Raw genomic sequence first — 14200 nt, 5'->3', positions numbered from 1 at the left:
ACGGGGCAGGGGAGGGGTGGGCGCCGCTCCGACGAGCTGGTGGGGAGGAGGGCTGAGGGGGGTCTCACATCAGTGTGCAGCACTTGCAACGGTGCTTCTTCATGTCTAGGTCCTGCTCTGCCGCCTTGGCATCGGTGGCATTGGGCTCTGGTTTCTCCCCGGCCTGGGCATCCTCCTTGGCTGGCAGGGGGGCGGTGGTGACGGGCGCCACCGCGCTGCCGTTGGGCGGGCCGTGGTTCTTGGCCACGGAGTCCGCGGCTGGCGCCGGCTTGTTCTCCGCGTCTTCGATCACCACCAGCTCGGCTTTGATGGTGCCCTCCAGGCCCAGCACCTTCTTGGTCTCGTTCTCGTCCTCCACGTTCTGGTAGCCCATGAAGATCATCGTCACCGGCTGCTCCTTGCTGGGCTCGGCGCCGTCCCCGGAGGCCAGGAGCTTGGGGCTCTCCACCGGCTTGGCCTGCACGCCCGTGATCTCCTTCCGGGGCGTGGGCGCCTGGCTGGGCGGGTGGCTCTCCCCACCCGCCTTCGGGGCCTCTTTGACCTTGGAGTCCCGCTCGGAGGCCTCGCTCAAGGTCACCTCGTCGGCCTTGTGGATGAGGTCGTCCACCTCCGAGGAGCTGAGCAGGTGGACGCCGTTCTCCAGGGCTCCGTCTTCCATGCGGACGGCGTGGACCACTGCGGGGGAGACGGAGAGGACAGTGAGGGCCGAGGGTGGGGGGAAGCCGGGGGCCGGACCGGTCGAGGGAAGGGTTCAGGATGGGAAAGAGTGAGCAGTTACCACCCCAGCGCTGTGCGGCCGTGGGCAGGCTAATTAGCCTGTAGCCGGCTAACTAGCATGGGGCTGGGCTCATCGGCAGTGCTAATGAGGCTGCTCAAAGCACCAGGCAGAGGCAGCTCCCATTCCCAAGGATGCCGGCGTGGCCGCACAGCTGGAGCTGGCACGTGTGACCCTGTGGGCACAGCCGGAGACCAGGCCGTCGGGGGCAAGCCAAGGGCCAGGTCAGAGAGTGCAGGGCTGGCTGCCGTGATCAGCAAATCCACCTCGGTCTGGTGGCTCTGCCTGGCCCCCGCCTGCCCGCTCCTTCGGGTCTGAGCTCCCACCATCTCTGGAGCAGCCCATTGGATCTGATGCCAGACGGTGCCAATGACCCCAGCTGGCTCCTCACACCACGGGGGATTAAAAACACATCTCTGGACCTGGCTGGACCCGGGAGATGAGCTCTGACAAGCCGTAGCCAGCCCCGTGATGACCGCCAGCCCCAGTATCACCCACAGCTACAAACTATTTTTCCAGCTGCCCATTAGGGCCGTCGACTTTCCTCTCTGGCACCGGGCCTGTGGATCTAATAACTCCCCAGAGGACCAGGAGCCATGTAATAAGAGCGAGATCCACCGCCTGGAGAGCGAGTATAGCTCAGGGGTGTCATGCCTTTGGCCCCCCAGGGCCAGATCCAGACTGCAGGGCTCCTGGTGGGCTGGAGCCAGAGCCACGCTCAGCAGCAGGGTGTAGTGGGGGGGACAGGACAGGACGGGGGTTAACACATCCGGCGCTCACCTCCCCACCCCCGACACATACCCCAGCAGGGCCCTGGGTTTTGGCAGCAGGCCCCACTGCACTCACCCCACCCCTGGGTCCCCGGTGCATCTGGGAGCCCCACGGACCAGAAGACATGGCAGCATGGGCCGGGTGTGCCAAGCACCGGTCTGGCCCCCAGGTTGTGAGCCCCCCCCTTGACTTCAGCGCCGTTCTCCATGCTCTTTGCAGGGCTGGGTGCAAGCTGCTGAAGCCAATGGGACTCGCTGGGAGCAGCTTTGGCCCGCGGGGCTCTGCCCACGCCCACAGCAGCAGGCGAGGATCAATAGGACAGAGGCAAAAATCAGGCCAGTCAAGGTGAACGCGGCCTCCCGGGAGAGCCTGCCTCTGGTCAACCAGCCCTTGCAAACTCCCTGCCGTGCTGCTGCGGGGCTGGGGGGGCGGCTGCAATCCTGCCTCCACCACTCTGCAGGGGGTGCAGGACTGCGGCGAGTCCGGCCTGGGTGCAACAAGAAGGGCACGTGCAGGATGGAGACCCAGTGCTGAGCACCCTAGGAGGAGAGATGAGCATCCCCTGGGCTCAGGCAGCTTTCGATGCCCTCCAAGAGGCAGCCAGTCTCCGCGCTCCTGGATTTGCTGCCCTGTCCACCCCCCTTGCAATGGGGTCGCTTGCCTGGGGTTCTCCTAACAAGTGACCCCTCCAGATAGGAACCTGGCTTGCTGAGCTCAGGGGCGACGCACAGAATTGGTGCCGGCCGGCTGCAGAGGCACCCCTGGCATCGGCACAGGCTGCCACAGGGTGGCACTCCTAGTCCGCTGGCCAGCGCTGCGCTTTGGGCTGGGTCACCGCGCTCTCCCTGCCAGGCCCAGCCGGTCTGCATGCTGTGGGGTGAGCACGGTAGCTGCTATCGGTGCCCAGGGCCTACGCCAGCGGAGCAGGGGCAAAACACGGCGAGGAGCACGCACCGCTGCTAGAGCCAGGGCTATGCCGATGCCCCGTGCATGGCTCCTGCCCCGTGCAAACCCTACTCCGACCCCGTCTAGACGGGCAGAGGGGTCTGGTGGGGGCAGCAGCACCCCCCTGGCTCACATCACACCCTTGACTAGTGCCATTCAGGCCGCCCATCGCGACTAAAGGTCCTGGGTAATTCAGCCGTGTTTGCTTCTCAGCCAGACCCCCGGCCCTGTGGCCTGGGCAAAGCCTGCAGGATTTGACCAGGGGAAGCCATTCCTTCATGCCGCCCTGCTCTTCGCTGCGCTGCAGACACCTGGCAGGGGAGGGGAAGGAGCCGAGGTCACTCCGATCCCTCCTGTTACACTTGGGTGGTACCTAGCCATCCGCACGTCTCCAGCGCCCGCCGGGCCACGGCGCTTTGTTCCATCAGCCCACGGCGTGGGGGCAGGGGGAGATCGGAGCAGACGGCATTTGGGGAGCCGGGTCCCACCCCCCTTCCCCAGCCATCCATTTTCCAAGGGCACTGCGCGAAGCATGATCCCGTCTCCCTGCCTGGAGACACCGGGAAAGCAGCCTGCCCACGGAAACACGGCAGTCACATGGCAGAGACTTGGCCAGAGCCCAGGTCTCCGGACTCGCAGTCCAGCACCCCCGCAGCTGCTCCAGACTCTGGCTGCAGGCATCGTCCATCTCTTTGCAGCCTCCAAGGACCACGGGCAGCCTCCGGCACGAGGGGGCAGGGAGCCACGGCACAGGCACGGCTGCCAGCTCGGGAGCCGCCAGCCGCCGGGAAGGCGGACGGCCCCAGGGCGCCCTCGCTGCCCACCTGCTGCCATCGGGCCCTGCCTGCTTCCTGCGCCTCCATCCGAGCCTCCAGGCAGCCGGGGCAGTGGGCAGGGGGGGCAGTGACAGGCCCGTACCTTTCAGCTCATCCTCGTACACCTTGACCCCCTGCAGGCAATGATCCTTGGGGAGCAGGGTGGTGCTGGATAAGACCTTGGTCTCCCCAGTGACTCGGTCCTTCTCCACTGTGATCTCCACCGAGTACATGGCTGGGATACAAACAGGACAGTGAGCGTTAACTGCACCCACCTCCCCGCCGCAGCCGGGCTCCGAAGCAGGAAGCTTAGCAGGGGCAGGAGGGTGCGAGATGGAGCAGAGCGGGGGGGCAGGGGTGTCACGGGCAGGCGTGGCGGTGCGCAGTCCAGCCAGGAGGCGTGAACGCCCGGCGGCGCCCTGTCCCGGCGGGGTGCGTGTTACCTGCCAGCAGCCTTCGGCCGCTGCTTGCATGGTCCCTAGCTCCCTAGCCCTGCCGACTGCCAAGACTAAGTTGCAGCCCTCCGACCCCGGCTGTGCAAGCAGGATCGGACCCTGCCAGCCCAGTGAGCCCCTGAGCCAGGTCCGAGGGGGCTTGCTTAGTACCGAGCCTGCTGGCGGTGGGAGAAGCAGCAAGGAGGGGGCCTCCAGAGCAAGGCCTGGTCTCTCTTGCTCCCTGCGATGCTCCCACGGCTCCCGTGAGTGCGAGGGGTGCCTCATGCCCCTGCTGCATGCAGGACTGGAGACCACGCTGGGCCGGGGCGGTGGAGAATCACAGACGGGTCCCCACGGGGGGACCCAGTGCCCTCCCTCCAGCATGCTCCAGCATGCTCCGACTCTGGACTCATTTCCCCACGCAAACCCTCCCCGGTCCTCTGGGCTCTGGGGGTCATTGAGACCCCACAGAGCACCCCTCTCTGGGAGACCCCCAGGCGGAGATGCAGCCTACCCCAGCCCTCAGACGTGGTCCGTACTCACCTAGCTAAAGCAAATCCAGCAAGGAGGCATCTCTACCCCCCCAGCCTCATGCCTCACCCCTTCCATACAGCACCCTGCAGAGATAACGACCCCGGGGCCGTGGTGCCTGGAGCTTGCAAGCTGCCCCCGGGTTAGCCGCACGGCCTGTTCTGCGCAGCGAGGCCACGGGGCCGCGTGAGGGGTTAGGCCAGCCATGCTAGGGACCCGTGCCCCTTCCTTGGGGCCACCAAGCTGCACAAAGCAGGAGGAAGAGGGAGGAACTGAAGGGGAAAGGAAGAAGAAGGTGGTTTCTGTCCATACGCAAGCACCCGCAGCGTGCCTCCAAGCGAGAGAGAAGGGAAAAGCCGGAAAACGCAGCTGAGATGGCATAAATAACGCGCTCCCCCCGGGGCAAGCCGCACGCATCGCGCCCAACGTGAAGCGACTGTAAATGCAGCGCACCCAGTTTATGGTTAATAAGCTACCCGGCTTCGCAAAAGCAAGGGCTGCCCAGGTGGCTCCACTGATGGTGCCCAAGTCCCCAGGCAGAGCTCATGGGCATGACAGCTCTCCTACACCCACGATGAAGTGGCTGGCACGGGCGTTTGGATGAGGTCGGTGCCCACTCCGCATGGCCTGGCCCCACTGGGCATAGACTGGGGTGCGGAGCACCCAAATTCACAGCCGAGGAGCTGGGTCAGAGCACGTGGCTCCGCGCCCACCCCGCGTAGGGTGGTGGGGCTGCTGCGCCCATTGCACCGCTGCTGCCTTCCTGCCCGATGCCCCGAGAGAGGCAACCCCGTGGGAGCCCCAGCCTGATGGACACCCCCACCCGGCGCTCCTCCGGGCAGGACCCCAGAGACGAGAAACACCCAAGTCCTGTGTACACCGGGCTTTGGAGGCACCAGATCTGGTTCAGCCCTGCTCTGGTCCCTCCACGGGCTGGCTCCACGTACAAGTGCACGGCGCTGTATTGGGAGCCCAATCCAGTCTCCCAGCTGGACGAGCTGCCCCCCATGCCCCAGCTCACACCGACAGGCACCTGCACTCGGAGCGCTTGGCTTTGCTGCAACTTGCTCCCCCCAGCCCCCTCTGCCCCCCGAGCTGGCGGGCAGCGAAGCGGGAGGAGGGACGACATACCTGCCTTCATCATGTCCGTGCCCTCCATGGCCTTCATGGGGCTGTTGGAGACTTTCTTCTCTGCTGGGGAGAGAAAAGCAACAGGAATCAGCTCTTGAGCCAGGCAGTGGGGAGGGGGGGTCCTGTTCCCAGCCCCCACCATCTCCACCCCCAGCTGCTCCCCAGAAATGCCCCCAGCACCTGGCTCCAGGCAGCAGCTCCAACACATCAAGGCCCGGGGCATTTACAGAGCTGGGCTCACCCAGGACAAGGAGGACATTTGCTGTCTGAAGGAGCCAAGAGCAGGGGGAACCTCATCCGTCCACCCTGCCCAGCACTCAGAGGCCGATGCCGCCCTGGTGCTGCGGCTGGGCAGAAAACGGGACCCGGCGGTGCCCCACGCCTCCTGGGTGCAGGGACCCCAGGGAGCTGACGGGTCGGGCTAGGAAGACCCCAGGGACAAGGTGAGGAAGGACTTACCTTTGACAGCAGCCACTGGAGTCTGCAAGATACAACGGAGAGGTTAGGGCCAGGTAACCAAGGAGCCCCCCCGTACATCCCCCAATGCAGCCCAGGCACAGGATCCCCTGGCTGCTTAAGAGGCCTCTGATCAGGACGACCGGTGCGGCCGCTTGCTTCCCCGTGTCCGAGTGGGTTTGCATGCGTGCCCAGGGGCCATCACAAATGCCCCGTTGCCTCCCTGCAGCCTGGAGGTGGACAGACTGGATTTCGAGCTGCACTCCCACTTGCACTGAAGGGTTTCCCGGTGCGTCCTTGCATGGCAGGCGCTGCCTCAAGAGAGACGCCCCCTCCCACTCGCCGCCTGGAGACCCCGCAGCTTTGCTCCCCAGGGGCCGCGGAGGAGACACAGGCAGGTCAGTGCGGCCCAGCCCCATCCCTATCCCCTCCTGACCTTTTGCGCCTTCTCCTCAATCTTCTCCTCTGGAGCCGGAGCCGAGGCGGCGGTCCCCTCTGCCAGGCTGTCTTTGGTGCAAGGCACCGATTCCCCGTTCTCCAGGATTTCCAGCTCCTTCTCTAGCCTGGAAGGGGGGGTCAGGGCTGTGAGCCAAGGGGAACAGGCAGCCCCTGATACCAGCCAGAGGCCCCGAGGCCTGTGGAGCCCATGGAAGAGATGCTGGAGCATGTGGCATGGTGAAAACCAGCAAGGTGTGCCCATGAAGACACAGCCCTGGCCCGACCGAGAGAGGAGGGTGACGTCCCCAGCACCCCGCTGACTCTCAGGGTAGCTCGGGCAGGGAACAGCCCAGTCGGGGACTCTCAGCCCTTGCAGCCAGCTCTGGGTTACCTGGGCAGCTGTGGCTTGAGCTCGCGGGGGGAGGCCGGCAGTGCCCAAGTCCCACGGGCATCCTCTGCCCGTCCCTCGTCTCTCCTACACACCCCAACACTCAGCCCCTGCCGCTGGGGGACCCCTAGTCTGAGCCCATTCAGGGCTTCCTGCACTGCACAGCAGCCTCCTCCACGGTGCAAGGGGGAGAAGGATCCGGCCCGGCGCCCAGGACCTGGCACGGCTGCGAGGCAGGGAGCACAGGGAGGATGAGGATGATTCGAACAAAGCCAGTCCCTCGGCGCCAGGTGCCCGCGTGCTGGCTGGCAGGGGGGCACAGCACGAGAGAGGGTCCAAAAGGTTTGTAACTCATATGACCCCAGGACGGCTGCAAGGTTGGGGGGAGCAGGATGAGCTGCTCCGCGGGCCCCGCGCTCAGCGGGCTGGCTCAGGGCCCTGGGGTCCAGCCCCCGATGGGGCACGGAGCCGGCCCCTGGTTCTGGATCCCTGAGCTGCTGCTTTTTCTCTGCACGGGGATCCTTCCAAAAGGACCACAGCATCCGGGCAGTTTAGACCCTGGCCCATGCGAGAGCGCAGCCCCGCGAAGCCCAAGCCTGCATCTCAGTGCTTGCCAGATGCACGCCCGGAGGGAGAGCGGTCCGAGCCCTGGTCCCCGCGACCCCGGCACGCGGCACTCGTGAAAAGCAGGCGCTCCCTGTGCACAGGTGAGCGCACGTCGCCGTGAGCCTCGTGCGTGGAGGCTGGCGGCCTTTGTTCCTCCCCTGTTTCCACTGGCCCGGGGGGGGTTGCATCTGCCAGCCCCTTCACCAGACACTTGGCATGACGAGGGGACGACACGCGCCTGCCACGGGCACCAACGAGGCTCTCGCCACCTGCAGAGCCCTGGAATAGTGCGACGGCGCTTCCCCAGGGCAGGGGCTGGCGAGGCACTGTCCCAGGCCTCTCCTGAGAGCCCGGGCTCCCAGGTGGGACTGCAAAGAGAGCAGGGAGGCAGATCCTCCTGCCCGCTAGGGATCCACTGGCTTCTGATCCCCTCGCAGGATTGGGACCCTCTGTCCCAACAAGGTATTCGAAGGCTTTGCACCCCCCCCCCCACTGCGGCACTTACCGTCCTCCCGCCGCTGTCGCCAGGACAACAGCATCTCCTGCCGCTTAAAAAAAATGAGACAAAAAAACAGGACACAAAATACCACCCTGGTTTGGAAAAGGGCCACCTGAGCTGGGCGGCTCGGCCGGTTTTGGCTCCGTGGGAGCCAGCGGGAGACGGAGGGGAGGGAGAGGCAGAGTCGGCCCGCGCGGCTCGGCTATGGGAGAGGGGCATTCGCTAGGGGGGGCAGAGCAGAGGGCGCTGGGAGCCTCCCGGGTTTGGTAGCACCTCAGGCACGGATCACGTCGATGCAATCCCGGGACTCCAGGAGCTCACTAATACTGCAAGACCCATGCGACTGACCGAGACGTTATGTGACTTGCCCTCGGTCGCGCAGGCAGGTGGTAGCGGAGCTGGGAAGACAGCCCCGGCTCTCCACAGTCCCACTCCATTGCCTTACCCCACCCCTGGGTGGAAAAACGCCCGGCAAAGTCTCCAACTCAACCCGACCATCTCCAGGCAACAGCTCCCTGAACTCTTCCCGGCACCGAGCCTCACCCAACTAGAAACATCTCCATGGAAATGCCCGGAGCTGGCATTAGTCTCGATGGCAGCTCCTAGCAAAGGCAGGACAGCGAATCACCCCCGCCCGCGGCTCGCCGGCTCCCCAAACCCGTGTGCCATGAAAGCAGGCAGCCCCAGCCCAAATCTCCCACCGCCAGCCTCAAAGCAGGTGGGACTCGCCCCCCCGGCAAGTCACAGCAGGGGCACAGAAAGAGTGACATTTAAGACAACCACCATGGCCTGATCTTTGCCTCCTGGCTTCAGTGGCTCTTTCAAGGTTGTCGCCGTGGCTGAAAGGGCTAGAAACCGCCTCTTTTTTTCGACACGAAACCTGGGATTCTTCACGGGGCGACTGAGCAAAGCGTCCACCCCCGGGATGCTCCCGAAACAACACGGACGGCGGGCAAGCCCCGGGGCCCCACCGCGCCGCTTGGCCGCAGTCGAGTTGGAGCGAATGGAAAGAATCCCATGGACGTCCCCAGGCTGCAGCCAAGTCAGCTCGCCGGGTTAAAGGCTGCAAACCACGCGGGGAACTTTCCCCCATAAAGCTGCAACAATCCTCTTGCAAAGCTGTCCCTCTCGCCCTAGCAAGTCCCAGTTACCCACCATCTCCAAGGGGAGGGGGGCTTTTAAATGCTTCCAGATTGCCTTTGCAAAGCAAAGAGAAACCCGCTGACATCCCTGGGATCCCTCTGGATTTACACCCCTGCCAGTGACCCCAGAAGCCAGCCCGGAAAACGCCTTGCTTTCCCCCTGACAACCCCCCTCTTCAGCAGATGTTTATGCCCTGTCTCCTTTATCTTTAACAAGCCGCTTTTCCCCTTCCAGGCTCAGAAGAATTCACGGGGCCATTAAAGTGACACAAAGGGCCCCTTCGGATCTGACCCATATCTGCACCGAGGCGCTGTAATTAATGGGCACAGAGGGTGATTTATGGCATGCTTCCTGCGGCGGTTGGCTGCTGGGATACCTCTATTAGCGCGGCGGCTTCCCGGCTGCCTTCCCCCCACTGCTTTTTGGCACTGAAATGAATGTGAAGGAGGCTGGGAAGAGAGGGCAAAAGTCTCTCCTTCTGGCCTAACTCCTCTGAGCCTCCTGGGATAGAAGGAGACACACTCCCCAGATGCCTCCCACAGCCGCTGCGGCTTCTTCCCCCCTTCCCGATCGCCCAAGGCCACCGAATCCAAGGCCACACGTGCACCGAGACAGGTGAGGATGCAGGACTGGCTGGGGACGGCCACGTGTTGGGGGTGGAAGAACAAAAATCGATACACGTCTATGAGATCTGATGGAGAGCGAGCCAATCGGAGTGCACACATGGTGCCCTTTCATTGGCTGTACAATTTCCCACGCACCCACATGCCACCCACAGGTATCAAAATGGTAGCAGGGAGGAAAGGAGATTTCCCGGGGTTTGGAAGGAGGGCATTACGGGTCCCATCCGGGGTTGTATTCCACCCTGGGTAATAGCCCGCACAACAGAGGAGGCCACGCGTGACGTGTACATGGTCCCACAGGGGATACAAAGAGAAGCAGCTTCTGCGCATCCTCCGAGATCCGAATCCGCATGGGAGGAGAAGGGAAAGGCAGCAACAGGGCGATGTGGGGGGAGAGGTACCCACTCCCCGTGCTTTTTTGGGGGTGAGTTGGCAGAGCCCCTAGGCCGCGAGACGAGCATCGGGCCCAACAGCGCAGGAACTGGAGATGGGCAGGGTCGGTCTCACGGCCCACGTTACCATCCGTCTGCTCCTTGGGGTTATTCAGGAGGCTTGCCCGCTCCCCACGGCCCCTTCCCAAAGTTGTGCGCCTGGCTGGGAAAGCTCCTGCTGCCTCCAGCACTATAAAGGCCTAAATGCCATTAGGGAGCAGATCCATCTGTGTTCAGACGTGCCTCTCCACCACCCCGGGCAGCATTACAGGCTGATGGATGCACAGCCCCCCTCTCCCCGCCGCTCCTCTCCTCTCCTCTCCTCTCGCAGTCGCTATTGGATTTTCACTTTAAATAAGGCCAACTCCTAATGGCCCTAGCTGGGATCTGCTGGGCACGGCATGCTCAGGACTGCCGCTTGCACTTGAGGAAGGGGATGCCACCTTGCCAGAGAAACACGTGGTCTTCTGAAATGGTGCTGGGGGGGAATTCACCATCAGAAAGGGAAATCCTAGTAGTGGCTGGAGATGCTCTAGCCAGCTCCCGGCGCTCAGTGTTATCGCTGCCTAGAAGGAGGGATCTTCCCAACAGTGTCTCGGCAACCTGGGCAGGGGGGCCATAGCGTGGGGGGCTGTCGGTGCCGTCCAGCATGGGAGGCAGTGCAGGGAACCGGGCCCTCGGGCCCGCTGCATTCCCCAATACGGCCCCAGGTTGTCTCCTCTCTCCTCCGCCAGCTCCTCCAAGCCCGGGGCCGTTGTGCGCGGCGTTTCCTCCCGCCCCCGGCCTGGTTGCAACGCAGCAGGACACGCTCCAGCTTGGGAAGTGGGAGTACAGCGGCTGGCATGGGGGGAGCTGCCCCTGCGAGCCGCTGTCCCTGCTCTGGCCAAGCCCAGGTGAAGCAGGTGTCTGGATACGTGACAGCGAGCACCTCAAGGCAGGGGATCTCCCAGGTCCTGGTATAAACCTTGCATGGGGCACGGCTCCGTTTGCAACGGGGGGCCGGGGCAGGGACAGGACCCGGGAGTCCTAGATCCCCCTGGCACTGCTATAACCATGAGACCCCCACCCCCAGAAATGGGAACTCAGGTGTCCTGCCTCTCCTGAACACCTTTTCTACCACTTGGACAGCGCTCGTCCATGACGGCAGGAGGAGAAGCTGGGCGTCCTGACACCCGGGCGCCTGCTCCAAACACGGGGCCGGCCGGGGCGGCGAGTCGGAGCTCTCGTGGCTTCCTAGTTGTTACGGGCTGGAAAGGACCTTACAGATCATCGGGCCCAGCCCCTCCTGTAGGAGAAGCCAGCCCAGCCCTGCAGCACGTCCCATCGCGCCTGGAGAACGCACCCTCGTCTGGCCGACCTGCTCGGCTCCAGCCCGTGGGCTTCGGGCATCACCCGGGATAGAAATGTGGAGCGGGTGGAGGGCGGAGAAGGGACACGCGAGGCTGCTGGTGTAAAGCAGTGCTGCCCCTGTGCCTCCATTCACTACTGCCCTGCTCCCTCTTTCCCCTGCCAGCCCTTCGCAGCCCCCCTCCCGGGCTGACATCGTCCCGCGCCTTCGCCGTTACCTCTGGATGGTTTCCTCAAGCTCCCTGGTCTTCGCCTCATCCTCCTGCATCTGCTTCTTCATGGCCTCGTCCTCTTCGGAGGCAGACGAGGGGGTGCCTTCCAGCAGCCATCTCTCCCGCAGGGCCTTGGACTGGGGGGAGTTGGGAGCATGGAGAAATGGGGGTCACATTTCTGCCAGGACTTGAGGGACACCAAGGGGAGCACTCAGGGCAGCACCGGGGATCCACCTGGAAGGGGTCTCCCAATGGGAGGGGAGGGGGAAGGCTGCTTTAGAGGTACCCTGACCCTGGGAGGAGCTGTTTCGGCAGGGGCGGTGGCGAGGCAACGGGGACCCGGAGGACTGCTACAGCAGGGACATGTCTCTGCTGCAGGGGACTGGCTCTGGGCAGCATCTGGGCAGTGATCTTCAGGGCCTTTGTGCCATAAGATTGATCCCAGGACCACCTAGTACGATCCGTGCACCCGCCAGGCGTGGCCCAGGTAGAACCCGAGGCAAAGGGATTTAGGTGCTCGCTTCCCCCGCCGGCACCTCACTCCCACCAGGTTTAGCGGAGTTAGACACCGGAGGGTCGCAGTTCTCCATCTGGCCCCATTTTGCAGCCCGAGTCCCGACCAGGCCCAGGGCAGAGCTGCTACCTTGAGATGCTGAAGCTGGCGTCTGTCGTCCTCGAGCTGGCGCCTTTTATTCTCGATCTCTGTCTGACGTTTCCGCTTCTCCTGAAGGCGCAAGGGGAGAGGGAGCAAGTAAAGGGTCCATTTCTGAGCACAGCAAGGCCTCGATGACAGCAGCAGAGGGGAGCTGCACCTTTCAACAGCCCTCGTGACAGCCGGCGGGAGCTGCAAAGCCAGGGGAGCAGACCCTTGCACCCTGTCACATGCTTTGGCTCAGAGTGATCTCAGAACACCCCAGGTGTCTCGCAGGTTTGGGGCCCTTGCTAAGGTCTCCCACAGCCAGGCTGGGTCCCCAAAGCTCTTGACCATTCCCAAACACCCACCAACATTTATACGGGGGACTCTGCTTCCTCAGCAGGGGCAATGTTAGGGCCAAGGGGGTTGTACCCACTGAGAACCTGGCCCGAAGCCTGTTGAGCCGGGGCAGGTTGCTCAGGAAGCCCTCCCTGGCTGGGCTGGGCTGGGGTGGATGGAGGTGCCCTTCCCTGTGTCTCTCTCCATCTCCTTTCGGCCTGGAGTGCTCAGGCAGCTCCCACCAGTCTTCCCCTTGGCCTCTCCTCCTTATTGGCCTCTTGCTGCCCTCCCTTAGCCCCCCTGCCCACCCCGCCCCAAGCTGCTCTGCATTTTTATCCCATCCAGATGCTGCAGCTGTGATGATACACAACAGTGCAGAGCACACCAGGCATCACAGCCATGACACCCACGCGAGGCACAACTGCTACACACACAGGGGGGTGGGTCTGCAACGGTGCAAAGCTACAGGCAACACACAACAGCCGTTGTGCGCACACTTGCACGATGCACATGGCAACAACACCATGCCTGGCAACACAGACGAGCCATGTACCATCGTGGCACTGTGTGACACGCTTGCACGCACCACGCTCGACAAACACAACACAACTGTCACATGATGCCCAACACCTGGACGTACAGGGACAAAGTGCTGGAGGATTTCACACCCGGCGCCTGACAGCCATCCCGGGCCTCAGCCCTGCACACACACAGCACGATACCCAGACATCGCGGAGCAGCAGTGAAAGTGCCATGCTAGAGTTGCACAATTGCACCCGCTCCACCGTGCACCCTGGCGTGCACACCCGCACACACCAGTGCTGCATCTCTGCAAATCAAGGGGGCTGGACAGCGCAACTTCTGCCCCGGTCCATGGCACTGCCCCTTTCTCCTGCCTTCCCATCCTTTGCACACAACCACCTCGCCCCACCACCCTTCCCAGCCCTGCAGAGCTCCTTGGGGGAGGGGATTTGCCCACCACTGACCCCCCAGGCCCCTTTTTCCTACACCAGGCAGAGCATTTGGGCTATGGATCCCTGGACCCTGGGCTGCCCACAGGCATCAGGCTAAGACATTCCTGGAGCTCGTGCGTGAGAGTCCCACGTCTGCAGGGCCCAGCTCCCCGCCTCCCCAGCCACGGAGACAGCCGCCCAAGGGCCTGGAAGCACAGCTGAGCGCCCCCCTCCCTGCACAGGCCTCTGCCAGGAGATCGATAGGCTGCTTGGCCCACGATCGATGCTGAGTGACGTGGCAGGCAGCAAGGCAGGAGTGGTGGGAGAGGGGAGACAAGCTGGGGGGAGGGTGGGAGGGAGCCAGGTACTCTCCGTGGGATGCCATCAAGGCTGCTATTGTGTCCTCCCTGTGCACCGAGAGCAAAGACTCCTCCTTGCCAGGCCGGGCATTTTCCTTGAAGATGCAATGCAGCCAGGCCCAGCCCCAGTGACTGCCACGGCAATGCCCCCAGGTCCCTTGCTTGCTGGCCCTGAGCTGCTTCCAGCCCCCCCAGGCACATCTGGGACCCTGTGAGTCCTGAGCATCCCGGGGTGGTGGCTGGAAGCCAGTATGAAGTGCAGCAGTCTCAAGGCAGGGGTGATGGGCAGCTCCGAAACGCCGCCGGGGGAGAGCTGGACGCAATTCCCGGCTTCCCGCAAGTGTGGGAACATCCCTCCCCTTTCTCTGAG

The 14200-nt window shown here is 63.7% G+C and overlaps 1 protein-coding gene across 4 annotated transcripts in view; it reads right to left on the bottom strand.

The window, feature by feature from the left end:
* Positions 1 to 19: 19 nt before the first annotated feature.
* Positions 20 to 14200, bottom strand: part of PALM (paralemmin) — a 58226-nt gene continuing 44045 nt past the window's right edge. Inside the window, exons 3-9 of one of the 4 annotated variants that reach the window (XM_019513508.1) lie at positions 12189 to 12269; positions 11552 to 11682; positions 6295 to 6421; positions 5862 to 5883; positions 5403 to 5462; positions 3410 to 3541; positions 20 to 675 (exon numbers count right to left, since the gene is read on the bottom strand). In XM_019513508.1, coding sequence (XP_019369053.1) covers positions 65 to 675; positions 3410 to 3541; positions 5403 to 5462; positions 5862 to 5883; positions 6295 to 6421; positions 11552 to 11682; positions 12189 to 12269 — 1164 coding nt within the window. In that variant the 3' untranslated portion in view covers positions 20 to 64. Of the gene's footprint in view, positions 676 to 3409; positions 3542 to 5402; positions 5466 to 5861; positions 5884 to 6294; positions 6422 to 11551; positions 11683 to 12188; positions 12270 to 14200 lie in introns of all 4 variants that reach the window. The other 3 variants (XM_019513507.1, XM_019513510.1, XM_019513509.1) reach the window with 3 other exon arrangements.

Source organism: Gavialis gangeticus, unplaced genomic scaffold (assembly GCF_001723915.1).
Source record: "Gavialis gangeticus isolate Ggan-Ray unplaced genomic scaffold, GavGan_comp1, whole genome shotgun sequence".
NCBI lineage: Eukaryota > Metazoa > Chordata > Crocodylia > Gavialidae > Gavialis > Gavialis gangeticus.
This window is presented reverse-complemented; position numbering and strand designations above follow the sequence as displayed.